Source organism: Pelmatolapia mariae, linkage group LG15 (genome assembly GCF_036321145.2).
Source record: "Pelmatolapia mariae isolate MD_Pm_ZW linkage group LG15, Pm_UMD_F_2, whole genome shotgun sequence".
Lineage (NCBI taxonomy): Eukaryota > Metazoa > Chordata > Actinopteri > Cichliformes > Cichlidae > Pelmatolapia > Pelmatolapia mariae.
Window position 1 is genome coordinate 4,358,054 of NC_086240.1, and position 18,577 is coordinate 4,376,630.

Genomic DNA, 18,577 nt, shown 5'->3' on the forward strand with positions numbered 1-18,577 from the left:
AGAAAGCGAGCTACATTGTAAATTACAGGCACTCCTGAAAACTGTCCAGCCCTAAAAGACTGCAGACTGTACATAATGCATAAACACAAAGTGCTTTTTAACCCAACACAAGCGGCGTATAGCGCGTTGCTGTCCTACTGTGCCATGCTGCCACCATGTGGGTGCTAGGAGTAATGTTTTCATAAGCATTATCTTCTATCGCGATTAAGAGTTACGGTAACACAGGGACTTGGCTGTCATTGTTCTGTAAGCAGTTTATTTCACACAAAATAAAAGCAGTTGCAGTAACATGAAGACTGCAGCATCCTATTGATTAAGCAAATGGACAGTATTTTGGCGCAAAGGTAAACCGATATAAAGTGCTATCTAGCTAAATTAGCACAACAGTAGTCACGGGTGAACAAACGTTCGAACACCGTCTAGTTTTAGATAAGGTCCTGCGCTTATAGTCAATAACCCGACACAAAACGACCCAGAAACAGCAGCTGTACTCAGCAAATCACGATTTTAAACGCGACTGCAAAATAAAGACTGATCCCAAATCAGCCTAAACGGCACCGGATGTCGGCAAAGTAAAGAGACAAGTGCCGTTTTCGTGAGTGACTTGTTCCAGGAAGTGCTCTCCGCCGAGTAGAGCATTTCTGAAGGGCTGCCATTTTACCGAGTTTACGGTAAGAAAACTTGCTTCGTTTCGCTGTGTATATTGCTGGCTGCTACACTGCGTGCAGCGTGTCGTACTACGATGTTGTGTTACCAAAGAAACACACATTAGTTACATACGAAGTGCTAATTTTTTTTGTAGCTAACCTAGCTTGTTTACCACAGTGCATGTGACGCTGCTGTTAGCATTTGCTGTCAGTGAGTGGTATCGAGGCAAAACCACAAACGTGTTATATTTAAACCACTTTAAGTAATTATATGTAAGTTTTTCTGACATCGGGGTCATTTTAAGGAACTCGCTGAGCATTTACTGCCCTCCAGTTAAATATTAACTGTCATTTCCCTATTATTTTGTTCATCTCATTTCCTAATAGACTAAATGTCACTTTAACTGCTGTAAAGTTAGCCTCTTCTAACGATGGCTCAAGCTCATGTAGATTTAAGCCGGTATAGTCTTTTCATAGCACATACACGAATGTCAGTGCTGAGTAACAAACCCAGCCAATTACAGCTCAAGTTACAATTCATTTTTGTTTTTCTCAGGTGCCCGGGTGAATGATGGGGAGCAAAGTGGTCCAGCTTACCTCAGGCTCGCATCATGAGCACATTCTGGCTTCTCTGCATGACCTGAGGCTGCAAGGTCAGCTGAGTGACGTCACCGTGCAGGTGGACAATGAGGGAGATGTGGAGGAGTTTCATGCCCACCAGGTGATGCTTGCTGCATCCAGTGGCTACTTCAAGAAAATTCTGCTGTCTCCGGATGCATCTCATGATAAACTGTCTCTCTCAAATATGCACTCGGAGGATTTCTCTGCGTTTCTGGAATTTGTGTACACTGGTAAAGTTGAAGTTGCCAGAGACAGGATAGGTAATGTTCAAGCAGCGGCAGAGTTTTTGGACTGTGATGATCTGCTGAAGGTTTGCAGCGAAGCAATAAGCGCAGAAATGATACAAAAGCCCACAAAAAAAAGCTCAAAAGTTGTGGCTCCAGATGATGTGCATGGTGCTCAAAAAGAAGAAAAGGCAAACAAGAAGAGGCATTGTAGAAGCTTGCTGGTTAAGCGGCAGCTGTCTCCACATAGGTCGGTGACAGAAGTCACTTCAAAAAGATTCAAGGCAAAGAAAACAGTGAAGGATGGAAAAAGGCGGGGAAGAAAGCTACAGGTGAAACTGTCTGGCAGTAAGGTGCTACAGAGAAGCGTTTGTACTAAAATAGTGCCTTTAAACATCAAAAATCAAACTATTGATAAAGATGGAGAGGAGGATGAGAGCAGGACTGAAGATAAGGCTGAGCCAGAGAAAGAAAAAGCCAAAGAAGACGACTGTTCACTGGGAGACCCTGCCTCTGATGGGGATGACTGGGAATGTGAGGACGATGTGCAGAGTAAGGATTCTGGAGACCCGTTGTTTTTACCGCCCGGAGAGGAGCAGGAGCAGGAGGAGGATGAGGAGGAACAATCCAAGCAGACTTTAAAACAATCATCCAAGGCCCAGTTCCAGTGCAACAAGTGCCAGCGGACTTTCCACTATGAGAAGAGCTACTTAAAGCATATCAGGTAACATGATAATACTGCTTTAGCTCTAATATAGCTGGAATTATGTACTGCAACGTACAGTATGTGCATTATATCATAATGTACATGATATATGTTTTTAAATAATGCTGCAACTTGTTGTGTCTTGGTGAGTACGTACCATGGTGTGAAAGCAGATGTGGTTTATCGCTGTGAGACCTGCTCGCAGACCTTTGCAAACCGCAGCAATCTGAAGATCCATGAAAAGCACGTTCACAGTAACGAAAGGCTCTTTGTCTGCGAATCCTGCAACAAGACCTTTAAGCGAAAGAAGGATGTCGTCCGCCATCAAAGACAGGTGAGGACCGGTAGAATTTCTAACAGCTATATCAATGTTATTTTAATAATAAAAAGTATTAAATGTGTAATAATCCAATTTCTGTGAGATTCACATTTTTTTATGTGGAGTTTCTGTCGCGGCTGCTTAGGTGCATGAACGCAATCTGCGACACATCTGTCCTGACTGCGGGAAATCACTCAGCTCCAAAACTGCCCTGTTGTTGCACGAGAGGACACACACAGGCACAAAACCCTTTGAGTGTACTGACTGCGGGGCCAGATTTACCCAGAATTCTGCCCTCAAGATGCACCGCAGGTACGGAGATGGTTAAATAAAGCCTCGGGGTAGGGGTGGGCTTGCAAAAGCAAGAAATTGACCGAAAGCCTTAATCTTGGGAGAGTATTAAGGATGTCATTTGAGTTATTCTCTTTATAGTGAATCCTTTGATATTAGCATCCCGCTACTTAGTCATGAAATGCATCACCTTCAGCGTACCTGGAGAATAGTATGCTAAATCAATAGCTCAGATAGGGCTGCACGATTTTGCAAAAAATGAGAATCACGATTTTTTTGCTTAGAATTGAGATCACGATTCTCTCACGATTTTCTTTTCCAATATAAATATTTATAGCACTTATTAACTGCACATCAACTTCGTAACAGTTGAAACTGAACATAAAAACAATAAATAAACATAAAAACAATAAATGCCTCACATTTTGTTGTTGCCGCAAAATGTTGTACTGCTTGAAATTCCGTCTCCACCGTTGCTCGACACTGCGTGTACAGCGCAGGTAGTGCAACAATAGAAAAATAGTTGCGGGACGGCACTGTGTAGCGTTTGTCTAGGGCAGGGGTCAGCAACCTTTAACACCCAAAGAGCCATTTGGACGCGATTTCCACACAAAAGAAAACTCTGGGAGCCGCAAATACTTTTTGACATCTAAAATGAACATAACACTGTATATATAGTTTTTTTTTTTTTTTACCTTTATGCTTTGTGTGAACAACTAAGGTGTGTTGCTTAAATGCATGAAGTGCTACAGAGAAAATTACATTTTAATTTTGTAATTAACACATTTTGAACTTTGCAAAATTCCGCCTAAGTATGTATTTTACCTGGTTAATATGTGTGGCGGGGCGTGGACTGCAGCGCCGCTGCAGGGGAGGCGGACGCACCTTAGCGGTACCCGCAATCACGCCTCGCCGCCTTAACGTCTGTGCCACCTATGCTGTTGTGTTGGTGTGTGTCGGGCTGCGAGCTTTAACACCGGCTGTATGCGTAAAGCAACCGTGTGTGAAAAGTGGTCAATAAAAAGATGCTGAAAAGCGTGTTCATGGAAACATAGTCGGGTCTGCCGTGATATGTTTACAATGGGACTTCCGCTCCTGAACCTCTGCGCACAGCGTCTGCTGTACGATCGGGGCTGTACGAAGTCACTTTCATCTTTACGCACGACTGTAAGCTGCCGTCTGTGAGGGGTGAACGTGTTTGTTTTTGGAGAACAGCTGCTGACATAATGTGGATCCGAAGATCCATAATTGGCCTGCCTGGGGTTGAAAGTCTCGCACGGCGTTTCGGCGGCTATATCGGCTTCCGTAGGTGTGACGCTTATTTTGATCGATCAAAAACTAATAGAATATAATTTTATATTTATATTTCAATATCACAATAATCTTCCAATTTAGAACTACGAGTTAAAAAAAGAACTAATATAAATAAAATAGACTTTAGCTAATTACTTACAAAAAATTATTTATTTCCCCAAACCACGCGGAGCCGTAGGACTAAAGATCCGCATGCGGCTCCGGAGCCGCAGGTTGCCGACCCCTGGTCTAGGGTGTTGATCATTTTCCTAAATCCCTCGTTTTGCACAGTGTTGATGGGAGCCATATCTTTGGTCAGGTGATAGGTAATAGCCTCCGTAATTTCTTTGTGCCTGCGGGAGTTCGACGTGTATAGGGAAGCGCTGTATAAGGTTCCCGTTATTGATGTTTGGGTGGTTGACCGGGACAGATTTTCTCCTGTCACTTTCTCGTCATCCCTGACGTGTTCTCTGTCGTTTCTTTCCTGCCAATTTGAGCATCACGGCACAGGTTCTGTGTCACGTGGTATAATGCTCCGCCCTTGTCATTTGTTGAGCAGGAAGAGTGAGCGCTTGTTTTCATGCAGGTTATGTCCCGGATCAAAATGCGGTACAATCGTCGTCCTCGTCTTTTTTTTTTTTTTTAAATCGTTGTCATTTGGAAATGAGATCGCACGTAAGTATGAATCGAGATCGCGATTTTCTAACGATTAATCGTGCAGCCCTAAGCTCAGACCAGGCATCTTTATATATAGACTACTTTCACCAGAAACAGCTGGAATATCAGGCTGAAGGTGCTGCCATCAATTGGAGATCAGGCACGAGAGCCTCCTGTGTTTACTTTACCGTCAAAGAACAACTGGACTGTTTTTTTTAATGGCAGTTCTGTGTGTTTGGTGCATCCTACATGTTTATGTAGTGTATGTGTAAGTAGATGATGAGGTTTAAACCTGTGTGTTTACACATGTGTAGGACTCACACAGGAGAGAAGCCATTTGCATGTGATGAGTGTGATGCACGGTTCACTCAGAAGCACATGCTGGCCTACCATAAGAGATCGCACACAGGTAAAACCTTAATTGAACATTAATAACTAATCAGATTTCAGCATTGTCATCAAGAGCATGTTTAATTTTTTTCATTTCTTTACATTTTTGTGCTTTGGTCATTTTTGGAATTACAGACCCGTGGGAAGAAAAGAAAAAGGAAGTTTTCACATGACTTTATGCAGTATGTTAAAAAGTAAATACACCCCATGATTGAGTAGCTTGTAAACCATCTTTAGCGGCAATAACTTGAAGGAATTGAGCTCTGCGTGACTTTATCTGTCTTTCATTGTGTTGTGGAGGAATTTTGGCCCTCTCTTCTTTGCAATGTTGTTTCAGTTCATTGAAATTTGCTGGCATTTATTTATGCACAGCTCTCGTACACTCCTACCACAGCATTTGTGTCAGGTTGAGGTCTGGACTTGGGGCCATTGCAGCAATGTGATTCTTTTAATTTAAAGTCATTCTGTTGGAGATTTGCTGCTGTGCCTGGAATCGTTATCCTGTCATGCGTGACCCACTTTCAGCCAGCTGTTATCTGTCAGACAGATGGCCTCACATTTGACTCTAGAGTACTTTGGCATACAGAGGAGGTCAACTCAATGACTGCAAGGTGTCAAGGTCCTGTGGCTGCAAAACAAGCTAGAAATCATCACTCCTCCACCATCGTGCTGGAAAGTCAGTATTGTTTGTTTGTTTTGTGCCAAATGTGTCACTGTGCATTATGGCCAAATATCTCAGTTTTTCACCTGGTCTGTCCAAAGGACATTGTCCCAAAAGTCTCGTGGTTTGGTAAGATCCAACTTTCCAAACCTAAGTTGTGCTGTCGTGTTCTTTTTTCCTCATAACGCCTCATAAACTTTAAAGTTTAACATGCTAACCGAGCACTGTAGAGTCCTGGGCTTTTTGCATTGCATCTGAGCATTGTACGATTTGAGTTTGAGTTCAGTTTTGTTTGCACATCCACTCCCTTGAAGATTGTAGCATTGTGTTAAAGCACAAATGAAAGGAAACCAGACCAGCAAACTACCAAAACATCTGCTTTTATAGAGGCGCTCACGCTTGCGGATGATCAGCGAATTAAGTACATTTGATTAGCAGCACCTGGCATTAGCATTAATGGCTGTTTTTTGATTCATGAAGTGTTAGGAGGTTTTTAAAAAATACCCTCATTAAAATATCTTAAAACAGCTAATCACCTGAGGATGCTTCGTGGGGATATGTGTTACAGTTTTTATCCTCTGCGCCTATAGTTTCTCCCTTAAAGCTCATTGGAGATTATTTTTTTGGTCTATTTTCGCAAACAGTATTTCTTAAAGAAAAAGTCCTGAAGCGTGAGCACACTAAAAACAAAACTATCTACACATACAAGACCAAAACTTTTTGTTCTCTCGTGTTAGGAGAGAAGCCATTCATGTGTGAAGCCTGTGGGAAAAACTTTGCATCTAAAGAATACCTGAGACACCACTCAAACATCCACACAGGCTCCAGACCATATAAGTGTGAAATTTGCGGTAGAGGCTTCGCTCAGAGGAATTCTCTCCACCAGCATTTAAAAATACATACAGGTAAAATGTAGATGTCATTTTTCATTTAATAGTTATATTACATTGAATTTATAGGTGATTTTTCATTAATCTCTTCCTCACTATTTTTTGATATTTTCTTGTTTCTTTGGTGGTTGTCAGGCGAGCGTCCGTACAGCTGTAAAGACTGTGACAAACAGTTCACTCAGCTCAACGCACTGCAGAGGCATCAGCGTATTCACACAGGAGAGAAGCCCTACATGTGCGGCCTCTGCAAACGCACATTTACAGACAAGTCCACCCTACGCAGGCACACTACGGTGAGCAATACTTCTCTTAGAAAAAGTAGTTTCACCTACACGGGTACAGAGTTTGTTTAACTTGTATTGTTACAGGAACTGAAGTTCCCATATTTAGAAAAAAAGACACATAAGCTGATGATTTTTGGATTTTTTGTACAGTGATTGTAGATCTAAAAAAAAGAAAGAAAGCTGCACTGACTGCTGCAGAAATAACATCGGATTCTTTGACCTTCAGATTCATGACTCAGATGCTCCTTGGAAGACCTACCTGGTGGTGCTGGAGGGAAACGTGGAGGAAAAGAAGCCCAGATCTCCCACTAAGATAAAGACAGAAAAAGCAGGACCAGGAGAGAATAAGAGCACGCCCAGAAAAAGTGCTACTACTGCTGTTGGCGATGCTCCTGATGCTGCTCTTAAAACCCACACCGACTCCATTGTTATTCCATCTGAGCCAGTCAGTGTTCCTGCTGAGTGGCTGACCAGTCACGGAGCAATCGCTCTGGTCAGCCACAGCACTATTGGCGGGATCACCGTTATCCACACCGATGTCACACCAGGGACTCAGATCCAGCCCATTGTAGCCACTGACAATACAATGGGGACCAGTGTCATTTCTTTAGATGGGTCACCCATCCCTGTTCCCTTCCCTTTACCAGTGTCCATGGCTCACTCTGTCCCCTTGTCCTCTGAAGCGCCCTCTACTTCTTTGTCTGTACCCACTCTCTCAGTTCCTGTTTCTGAGGGGTTTTTAGCGTCAGTCTCACAGATCCCAGGAGTTTCGACATCATCTGTGCTGGAAGCTGCAGCTTCGCAAACTATTTTGGCTCCAGTTTCAGACTCTAAAGCCGCTTCAGATACTGAACCTCTGAACCCCAACATTCAGACTGTGGTTATTGGTGAGAATGATTGTGGAAAAAAACAGCCAGTATCCAAAGTGAAGAACAAGAAAGGTCTAAACTGAGACCTCAAAATAAGATGTGTGTAGGGGGTGAATGTAAATAGCTTATTTTACTGGCTTTGGGGAGTTTCAGCTGTCTCAAATCAAATCATGCTACCTTATGTGTATTCTTTGGGTTTTTCACGATTATAATTATCTGAGTTCTGGTGTTTCAGGAATAGCGTTAGCACTTTTTATTTGGCATTTCAATATCACACTGTTACAGAGGTGAAGCTAAAGTTTAATCTGACACAAATCCCAGTGAATACAAATGAACTGAAGATTGTAATCAATTACACATGTTCAAAAACATGGTTTAGAATATTTTACAACACTTTTGTAGTAATTACAGAGAAACGCTCTGCATATAAAATACTGCTGAGCTGTTCTGGACATTTTCAGAAATCCTTTGCAGCTGTGAAACAGCAGCAACGAACTTTTGATCATTTAATTTAATCTGTGAACAAAATTGCTTAAATCCTTCAAAATCCTGGCACTTGTCTCTGTTTGAAATTGTCCCTCAACCTCCTAGTACGCACAGCTAAGGCATCAATTTCAAAAATATGTCAGCTTCTTGTTATCACATTCACAAAATTTTCAGAAAACTTAACCTCTGACCTTGAGGTCACTGAGAATAAAACCAGTCTAAGATTTTTATTAGATACACTTTTGGTGTTATTTTGAAAATCCTACGTTGCCTTGATCTCGAGTTATCGCATTCACAAAGTTCGGTGTCCACTTGCCTGCCTGACGACATCAGCCTTTTACAGCAGAGGGGTAAAAAACAATTTAACAGAAAACCTTGGATAAGAAAAACTACACTTTAAGCTTTTTTTTTAAATAGAAAACAAAATGCTATCATTTACATGTGAAACTTTGTCATGATGACACACACACGACAGATGAGGCCAGAGTACAAATAATATTCAAGATAAGCTAACCTGCTTGAGGTAACACCAAAGGCAACAACAGTATGGGATATAATGCCTTTATTAATTTCCATTTGCACAAGCATACTGATCAAATCCACAGCCCACTGTTATCCCACCTGGGAGAAGTTGGGTACACGGGGCAACTGACCCTTTAGTAAAAACTTTGGTCTGGCTAACACTAGTGAAAGTACACAACACTGAACTATACACAATGACATGCTTAGCGACTGGCCATTTGCAAGGTTTACAGTGCAGTAGTAAACCTTCAATGATACGTTTACAGCACATTATGAGTGACTAATGATGCTCATCAGCACAGGATTACAGCCCTGGGTATAAGAAGTAAGGAGATCTGTGTCTTTTCATTCAACAGTACAAACTCTAAATCGCAGCTTCAAACATTCAAAGTATCATTAAGTTGACAAATCCTAACGTAATCATAAACAGCAGTAATAAAATTACCTATAAATGTATAACAGTCTACACTTAGTGCATATCATTACCCTCCCTGTGGTGATAAAATGGAAGCTAAATAAGTGTTTGTGGATGTAATAAATGAATTTTGTTTTAAGATCTTTCTGTTTCCATCTCAACAGCACAAGCTAAGATAATGGTACATTCTTGAAATTCATACAAAGCATGAGAAACATTACATAATCTGTTTAAATATACAATGAACTAGATTTAAAAAAGAAAGAAAGAAAGAAGCTGCATCTGACTAGTAAACAATAACTGTACAAAACATGCAATATTTCTTATCAGTACTAACTTCAAAACAGTATACACTGCTCTGAAATCCCCCAGGACAGATTTCAAGAGAAAAAGGTATGCAGCAATCCTCTAGACAGAGGTGAGGGCGAGAGGATTTACATTCTGACCAGATTCAGACACGCTGAAACAAAGACAGTGCTCTGAGAGAACAGCGAGTGAGCAGTGAAATATTGAAAAATCATCAGTGGACACTCCTCTCCGGACGCTATACACAGTGAGGGGAGTGTAAGGGTGTGTGTTGGTTTGTGTGTTTGAAAGCATGCGTGATAATCTTTCCCTCCGTGCTGCGTTTCTACCCCGAGGTGTCTTTCATTTCAGATCCCCTTCATCGCCCTGGATGGTCTTTTTGATGCGCAGCAGGAGGGTTGTGTGCCACTGGTCCAGACGTGAGATTGAGTCAAACTCCTTTACCTGCATCAGGCAGACAGGCACACACAATAAGTGTTTCCTGCTTCAAATTAGGATTCCAACTAGAATGACCTGCTTTGCATCACCAGCACTCTATCAAAAGTGGTGCATTTTCACAAACAAGATCCTTTTTAGATGGTCCTATATGTAAAAGGCTGTACTCCAAAAATAACCATGGTGCCCACCTATTGGTTTGTGGATGCCTGTTTTGAAGCCTTGACTGACCATATTTGTACAAAAACGAGCGCCAGGTTATCATTTAACTTTAAGAAGCTTAGAGTTAAGTAGTTAATTCAGTTCAATTCAATTCAATTTATTTATATAGCACCAAAACACAACAATTGTCGCCTCAAGGCGCTTTATATTCTAAGGTAAAGACTAGGGATGGACCGATCCGATATTACGTATTGGTCCGATACTGACCTAAATTACTGGATCGGCTATCGGAGAGAAATAAAAAATGTTTTATTGATTATAAAATACACTATATCGGATTCATATCGGTATCAGCAGATATCCAAATTTATGATATCGGTATCGGACATTAAAAAGTGGTATCGTGCCATCTCTAGTAAAGACCCTACAATAAAACAGAGAAAACCCCAACAACCAAATGACTTGGCGACAGCAGGAAGGAAAAACTCCCTTTAAACAGGAAGAAGTTAGCAAACTATAACCACAGAATGTATGGATATGCTACACAAACACAGCTACATGCTAAGTAGTGCTTAGTAACTAACTACTAGAATATCACTTACACAAACTGCACAACAAACTGTACATTGGTCAGACAGTTGCATGGTTGAAAAGTCAGCTCAGTGAGTTGAAGCCTGAAGGCTTATGGCCTAGTTGGAACCCAGGTCACATAAAGTGAAGCAGCCCTTATAATGTAATATATAAGCCTTAATATTAATTTACAGGGAAGGTTAAAAAAGATTCCTCTATACAGTTGTGAGAAGCGTTAAAATTAGCCCAGGGACCAAAACAATTTTTATACCAGGCTGTAATTATGGTTATTCCTCCAGTACAGTCATGCGTTTTAATATGGAAGTCCGTGGGGACCGACTCATTTTTGGAACCAACCTCAAGTATCTATTTCAGGATTGGCTTAATTTTTCAGCCCCAAAGGTTTACACTTGGTTTATTCAAACTTCTGGCACGAGGACGCTTTGAGTTAATTTTAAACTGTCTTTTATGAGTTTAGCTGTTATGATTACAGGGCTGCACTATACACTACACTTTGCAACACATTCACATACAAAGTCCATGGAGAATTGCCGAGTTCCAGCCTTCAGCTTCCTTGAATAAAAATTTAACCAACTAAACTACAAGTTGAAACAGTCACAAGCTGACGCCTACACTCTCCAAACGCCTTATTAAAAAAGAAGAAGAAGAGAGTTTTCAGTGTATACAAGACTTACTGCCTCTGTGAAAGCATCGCTGTTCTGCTCCTCGTGAGCCTCAAGGAGTTTCTGTTAAAACAAAGAGATGTAGGTCACTCATAGAAACTGAATAGATTAAGGGAAGAAAGTAAGCCGCCATCCAGCTACCTTCAACAACTTGCATTCTCTGGAGTCTGAAAAAGCCGGGAACATCTCCTCATACTTCTCAACAGCGATCTACGGAGAGGCAAAGTTAAAATTCTTCCAGAATTCATCATCCCAGATCCTGAGAATCAATCACGAAGGCGTAAACTCACCTTGGCGTTGAGCTCGTCAACGATGAAATGACAAAGAGCGGCTTTAAAGAAATACTCCTTGGCGCTGTATTTCAGCAGCGGGTTGTCCATCGTGTTGGCTCCAACCTGGATATAAATCCAGATCATTCAACATTTATCAGAAATGTCAAAACTGAGTTACGAGCCTCACGCACAAATACAAAGCAGAGCACTGTAGACACACCTGCTCGTAGATCTCAATAGCCTTCTGGTACTGCTCCAACTGAGCGCAGTAAGCTCCCACTTTCAGCAGACACTTGTTGGCGGAACTAAGGACAGTGTGTAAACAGTACACAGTGAATCTAATGCAACCTGGATAACCATGAGGGCTGTTTGAAACCAGTGTTGCACAGTTCTCAAAAAGGTGCTATGCTAAATTAGTCTGATTTAGCTGATTTATTAATAACGAGTGCGCCCATGAAGTGAAGCCAATGCCACAGTTTTGTGCAGTTCAGCCCACCTGAATAAGATTAGTTATTGGTTAGAGATTATTTAACAGCTGCTGATATTTTTAAAGTAATACTGTTCCTGCTTTAATGACTATCCTCTTTCTACTTGTGTAATGGATTGGACTATTGAACAAAGACTTCAGTAAACAGCTATGTGAGTGATCAATGCTTAACGCCAGTCAGCCACAACATTACAATCACAGACCGATGGAGGTGAATAACACTTGATCTTGTTTTGCTTGAGTGTTCATGCAAAAAACAAGTATCTTAACAGTCTTGCAGCACCAGCTGGCAATGTCAGCTAAAGGGGAAGGAAAAACTGCAGTTCCTCTAATTCTCTATTTTATTAGTATGTTGCTTTGCACTTATCAGAAGTGTGTTGCACCTGCACAATGTTTAAATGGAGCTTGCTAACAAAGCTTGCTAGGACTAGCTGGTAACTTCACACACCACCCTTTTTGTCCATAAGACTAACATGGCAGCGGCAAAAATGTAACAAACCCATAACCGATGGTCGAAGTCTCACAGCTCTGTCCATTTTCTTATATAGAGTTGATGCTGCAATACCTTGTGCAGCAACCAACATCCCTTTAGTGGCTCACGATAAAACAACCGACCCATCTTCTAAACCAGGGGTGTGACACGTAAAGCCCACGAGCCAGAATTGGTCTCGCAAAGACTCAAAAACTAATAAATAAAGTAATAAAGTAACAGATAATTAAAAGACAAAACGTTTCATTTTAGTTGGAAGATAAAAGAAAGAAACAAATAAATAAAATATAGACTTTTCTATTATTTTATACATTCATTTCTCACATGTGAAGCTCAAAGAGTCATGCTGACTGATTTCTTTCAATTACTACAGACACACTTCCTTATTGTGTAGAAAAACTGGGACATATTAGAGAGATTGCACTTATTTTTCTTACATTAAGATGTTTCAGGGATTAAGTGTGCAGTTAATGTACATACGATGTTCTAAACTGTTCAGCTGGACATCAATCCAAGAAGGCTTTAACCCTCAACCTGTCAGCATCCCAGCACCAGACACTAGAGAACATCTCCAGAAGCCTGTGTCCATGCCCTGATGGGGTAGAGCTGTGCTGAAGTTGTGAGGTTACTTATTTAATATTGGGCTGGTGGTTTAATGTTGTGGTCGACTATTGTAGACCTTTACAGCTTCAACGAGGGTGCACACATATCTCTGAAACCTGAAATTACTTTTTGCTTTAATGTCTGAACTCAGAGCTGAAAAAAAGACTGACAAAAATCCAATATTTTATACTAGTAAAGGGAACAGTACCTGTTCGATTCTTCTCCTTTGTAGTAGTCTGCTGCTTGTTCATAATGTGCAATCGCCTTAACAGAAGACAAAGCAACAAAAAGCCCTTATATTTATATTTTCAATGTCCCTTGAAGAAAATTTGCACCATAACTAGTTTTAACAGTAGTTGGTAGTATAATCTGATTACATGACACCATTACCTTTTCAATATCAACTAGTTCAGACTCGTAGATCTCTGCAATACTGATGTGGTGTTTGGCTGCGATGGTAAATCTTCCCTGAAGGACAAAGAAAGGGGGAAAAAAATCATTACACACTGGATCTATCCAGACAGATGCCTCTCAAGTCAATGAAAGGTTCCACTCTGAGTGCTGAGAGAGGAGGTTAAGTAGCAGCCTGTGGGGCTCCATCTACAAGACAGTTAAAAATCACCCTCTTTAAAGGAACATGAAGAAAAACAACAAGAAAAAGGCAAATTGGAGAACAACATTCAATAAACACAACGTGGGCAATGGATATGTTGATACTGGCAGAGGTAGCCTGCTACGGCCTTCGGTTATCCAGGTGATGGGACTTCTAGTACAGTCTTGGAAAAAATAAAATTACAAGTCACAATCAGACACTATAAAAATCTTACCATGTCTGTGTATATATCGATGGCAGCATTTAAACACTTGATTGCCTCTTTTAGCAGCATTAAGGGAAGAGGAGGGAACAGTTAGACATCATGTAAGCTTTCTCACACTTTCTCTTGCACAGCATGGTGTTTCACATCGGTATACACAGGATGTTCTTTCAGCGGGGTGAAATGGAGTGAGTCATACAATTATCTAACACGCTTTTCATAAAAGAGGTTTCTTACCTCTTACTTATAAAGGTAAAATATAAAAATACTGGTAAACACACCTGTGGTATCAGTTTTAAAATCCTATGTAACCTTGTTCTCGGGTTATCACATTCACAAGATTTTCAGAAAACTTGATCTCTGAACTTGACCTCGAGCTCAAGGTCACCGGGATTCAAACTTGTCCAGGGTTTTTAGGAGATGCAGCTATGGTATGAATTTGAAGCTCAAGGTGACGACAGTACCCCACATCAACAAAGAGAGTGAAATCAGTCACAGGTAAATACCATGCAGCTCAAAGAAACAATCTTACACAACACGATGAACAAGCTGCTTAACATGCCAACATCAAAGTCACAGCAGACTGACAGTGGAAGCTATGGAAGCTTTTGTTTCCACTACTGACAGAAGAAATTGCAGGCTATTTTCTCAAACCTTTGAGTTAGTAAGATTACATTTCAAGTTAGCTCTGCCAATCAAGAAGCTCAGTGAATGACACCTTTTCTTTGTTACCTGGAAACAGATGGCAGATGGTACGGACACATGCACACGCAAACTTGGACAGTGATAGCATCATTGCGCTACCAGTGTACATTAAACATGAAGATACTGCAGTTGTGCTGAAAACAATGCCAGGCGATTCAGCTAGCAACACAAGAACTTCATTTGTAATTCATTTGGCTTTCATGTAGCACCTTCACAGAGCTTCCTGATTGACAGTGCCAACTTAAATATTTAAGTTATTTTCTCAAAAATTTGACTTAATAACTCAAACGTTTGTGATACGCAACCTGAAATTATTTTATTTTTTGTGGAAACCTCGTAGCCTAAAGCTCCGTCTAATGCATGATCAATAATCCAGTCAAGAAAAAGATGATTTTGCTCATGTGAATGCAGCATTCTCAGTGAGAGAAATAGTTCATCACCCACTGAAAAAGCCATTGGGATGAGTGATTACTGAAAACGCTGCGTCCAGATGAACAGAATCTGCTTTCTGGGCCCCACAATCAACACTTCATTCATTTATACAGTTTGAATATAAAGAGTTATTACATGTGATTAGCAGCCTGGTCTTACCATTAGGGTCAGACTTCTTGTAAGCATTTCCAGCATCGATGAAACTGGTGGCACAGTCGTGTTTGTTCTGCAGCTGCATATGGAGACGTGCGGCCTTGCAAAATGCATTTCCAGCACCTGGAGACGAGGGAGATGCCAAACTGTTACACACACACACACACACTGCACACTTTGGATTTAGCTGACAGTCTTAATTATGCGCATAACTTGAACCCAATTTAAGTGTGGCACTTTCACAAACTTTGCAGTTACAGTGCCAAAAAAAACACCTTGCAACAAGAGAGCAGCTAAACTGAGTGGAAAATTTTAAGGTGTGGATGTCATAAGTAGTAATCAGTTCATCGTACCGCTCCAGTTCTTGGCCATCTTGAACATGTTGGCTGCTCTGCAGTACATCTCACATGCCTCTTCCACTTTGTGATGTCCCCTAAAAAAATATGAGGAGAAAAACAAGAACACAGTTTTGAATTCAGTGCAAATGTTCGTTGCATTTAGTTTATGAAAAGGACGATCACGCTGAGCTATATGTAAAGACACATTATTGTTAGATTTTCCACTAAGATGCAATGGTTGGCTTGTCCTAAATAAATCTTCTACACAGGCACTATAGAGCTCAATTCTTCTTGACAGCCAGCAGACCCCTGGGAGCTCCCTGTAGTCGTAATCATACTCTGGCCATTCAATCATGGCAGAGGATTACATCATTGCCTGGCCGGCAACAGAATTACCAATATGAAGCCTGGCAATGGTTATCCTGGATAAGAACTGCAGAGTAGTAACATCTGGGGCTCATCTGTGCAGCGGTTTAGAGAAAAAAACCCCACTGAGTCACACGGGGCTATCGCTGAAGGCTTTATGCATTAAGAGTCTAAACAAACAATATTTTTATTCATTATCAGATAAAATATACACACACACAAAAAGATGGTATGCGTTTGAAAGATTTAAATACGGTAATGCTGATCTCTTCTGGGGTCACTGACAGTTGCAAAAGATTTGGATAGAGCTTCTGTAATGACAACCATGCGGAAAGCAAGACGCATGAATACAGGTACAGATATAAAAGAGAAACGTTTATTTGGTTAGAACTGGTCAGATAAACCAGAGGGTGTGAGTTAGGAGCTTCCTAATCAAAATACACTTCACCCCTCCTCCAAGCGTCCTCCATATTTTACATATAGCATGAATCTAATGACAGCATCTGCCATTGCTATAGTTACGGGGATTAACGAGGGTGTTGGTCACAGCTGAAGGCAACCATTAACTGTGGTTAATGCAATAAATTCACTCCTCTGCGGATTACATCAGGATTAGATGATGTGCTGCTGCTGGTGATTTAACTCTGATTACGTTGTTTTCTATTTTTTAAGTCCTTTTTATTTTGGGGGGTATTTAATTAAGAAACAAGATCCAGGACTTGCCATTAAACTGATTTAATAGAAATAAACAGTTCAATGACATTAATGAACTTACCAGTACACTGTATGTGCAAGCTGACATAACAGGCAGTATTAAACAAAGGAAAGACTTACAGCTATAGTAAATAAAGCAGATATTTTAAGCTTGCTAAAACAGCCTGCTGCGTAGCCTCAAGGCCAGCGCTAAGTCTGGCAGGAGGTCGTGATCTGCTGGCTTGTTTACAAACCTAAAAACAGCTAAGTTAGCTAACTGCCTCGCAGGGGCGAGTGCACTGCATGTCATCTTCCGCTACGTTGACATTCAGCTAAACTTCTATAACACATAACCTGTTCACATATAGACACCTCAGCTAGCTAACTGAATGCAAGTGTGAATGGAAACAGGCTCCGTGCCAACTTTGCCGCTGACACTAAACGCTTGCTAGCTGTTGTTCTTTGGTGCAGTGCTGTCTTACCCTCCAAACATCCCTCCCAAAAAAGAACCAGACGACTTGACTTTTTTGTCAGCGTCGGCCATAAGCTGAATAGCTTCCTTCTCTTTCCCAGAGTTGTCCATTTCTTGTCTGTAGTTGGGGGAGGAAAAAAAGCTAACAGTTAAGCAGAAAACACCCGCAGAGGATTCAAGCGTGTACAGTAAGGATTACAGTCGATGGGGTTTATTTAGCGTAGGCGTGCACAGCTAGTGGCTTAGGTGAGTGCCGTGGCATCACGGGAGTTAGAGTGCTTTACGCCCCAAACTCAGCAAGAGCCGAGACAAAATAGAACTACAACTCCCAGCCAGATATGAGCAATTTTCTTATGTCCGTGTTACGTAATAGCTTGTGCCAAATTACAAAATAAATGTTGGACATTCGGCTTATTTTTTCTTAATTCTTTTTTTCTGCAGCATTTAATTATTTTTAAAACATATAGTTTAATAATAAATAAAATATTTTTGTCTGAATTTAGAAACACGGCAATTAGTGTCCTTTGTGTTTCTGTACAGCAGAGGGCGCGAAAGCAGTGCAACTGCCTCTCGGTTAATTATACTATAAACCTTTTGACTTTCCTAATTATTCATTTTGCTAAATGAAGCTCAAACAACTTTTTGTTGCTGTTGTTATTTCGACAAAACTTCAAATTGCTTACATTATACTGTGCGTGTGCTGTTCTGTCCTTTTTTTTAACTAATTAAACTGTAGAGGGAAACGTGCATTTGGAAAATCTAATTCATTTTATGGGTTCAGCAAAACAATGCCACTGGGTACAATTAGACTTTGACTCTATTCTCCTGGTGAATGGAAATTCTCAATAAGGGCTTAAAAACAAACTGTCGTAACATGTGACCGTACATAGCCCCCTAGCTCAGCTGCTCTAACATTTATAGACTGTTACGATTTCTAAAAGGTATGTGAGAAAGACACTATTGTGATCGTCCTTTTTCTATATTCAATCCTTGCAAGTCGCACAACAAGGCTCTCATTCAGAGCTGGTCAAACAGTAGGTTACAAATGATAATGCTTGTCATTTACATTATACAATACGTAATTACTTAAATATTAATTGTAACCAATTATGTAACAACAGTGAGTGTCTACAGCCATCTGGGTGGAGGCTCTGTCATGGTTTGTCATGGTTCATTTCAGCCAGTGGTGTTGGGGATCTTGTGAAAATTGAAGGAATTATGAACAGAGAAAAGTACACCAGCCTTTGATTGGCCGGGGCTTCAGTTTTCAGCATGAAATTCCAAACACACTACCAATGCAGTAAAATATCTGGATAGAAA

The 18,577-nt window shown here is 40.8% G+C and overlaps 2 protein-coding genes across 3 annotated transcripts; one reads left to right on the forward strand and one right to left on the reverse strand.

The window, feature by feature from the left end:
• Window positions 1-270: 270 nt before the first annotated feature.
• Window positions 271-9,313, forward strand: gzf1 (GDNF-inducible zinc finger protein 1). 2 transcript variants are annotated; one of them, XM_063494781.1, is made up of 8 exons: window positions 271-671; window positions 1,204-2,216; window positions 2,349-2,532; window positions 2,663-2,829; window positions 5,073-5,167; window positions 6,547-6,714; window positions 6,835-6,992; window positions 7,210-9,313. In XM_063494781.1, the coding sequence occupies exons 2-8, from the start codon at window positions 1,216-1,218 to the stop codon at window positions 7,933-7,935; spliced, it is 2,499 nt and encodes an 832-aa protein (XP_063350851.1). In that variant the 5' UTR covers window positions 271-671; window positions 1,204-1,215; the 3' UTR covers window positions 7,936-9,313. The 2 variants fall into 2 exon arrangements, with proteins under 2 accessions (XP_063350851.1, XP_063350852.1); XM_063494782.1 differs by lacking the exon at window positions 271-671 and adding an exon at window positions 759-920.
• On the reverse strand, window positions 8,886-17,481 carry napbb (N-ethylmaleimide-sensitive factor attachment protein, beta b). Its single transcript, XM_063494783.2, has 11 exons — window positions 17,268-17,481; window positions 15,742-15,821; window positions 15,395-15,511; window positions 14,111-14,157; window positions 13,674-13,751; window positions 13,492-13,547; window positions 11,924-12,008; window positions 11,722-11,826; window positions 11,573-11,641; window positions 11,444-11,494; window positions 8,886-10,025 (listed from the first exon to the last, which is right to left on the reverse strand). The coding sequence occupies exons 1-11, from the start codon at window positions 17,366-17,368 to the stop codon at window positions 9,924-9,926; spliced, it is 891 nt and encodes a 296-aa protein (XP_063350853.1). The 5' UTR covers window positions 17,369-17,481; the 3' UTR covers window positions 8,886-9,923.
• Window positions 17,482-18,577: the final 1,096 nt, after the last annotated feature.

Coding starts and splice junctions, on each gene's coding strand:
- napbb (XM_063494783.2), bottom strand. CDS start 17,368: ATGGACAACTCTGGGAAAGAGAAGGAAGCTATTCAGCTTATGGCCGAC. Junction 14,158..15,394: donor CAAGAAGTCTGACCCTAATG/GTAAGACCAGGC, acceptor TGCTGCTAAAAG/AGGCAATCAAGTGTTTAAAT. Junction 13,548..13,673: donor AACTAGTTGATATTGAAAAG/GTAATGGTGTCA, acceptor TCTTCTGTTAAG/GCGATTGCACATTATGAACA.
- gzf1 (XM_063494781.1), top strand. CDS start 1,216: ATGATGGGGAGCAAAGTGGTCCAGCTTACCTCAGGCTCGCATCATGAG. Junction 5,168..6,546: donor CCATAAGAGATCGCACACAG/GTAAAACCTTAA, acceptor CTCTCGTGTTAG/GAGAGAAGCCATTCATGTGT. Junction 6,715..6,834: donor GCATTTAAAAATACATACAG/GTAAAATGTAGA, acceptor GGTGGTTGTCAG/GCGAGCGTCCGTACAGCTGT.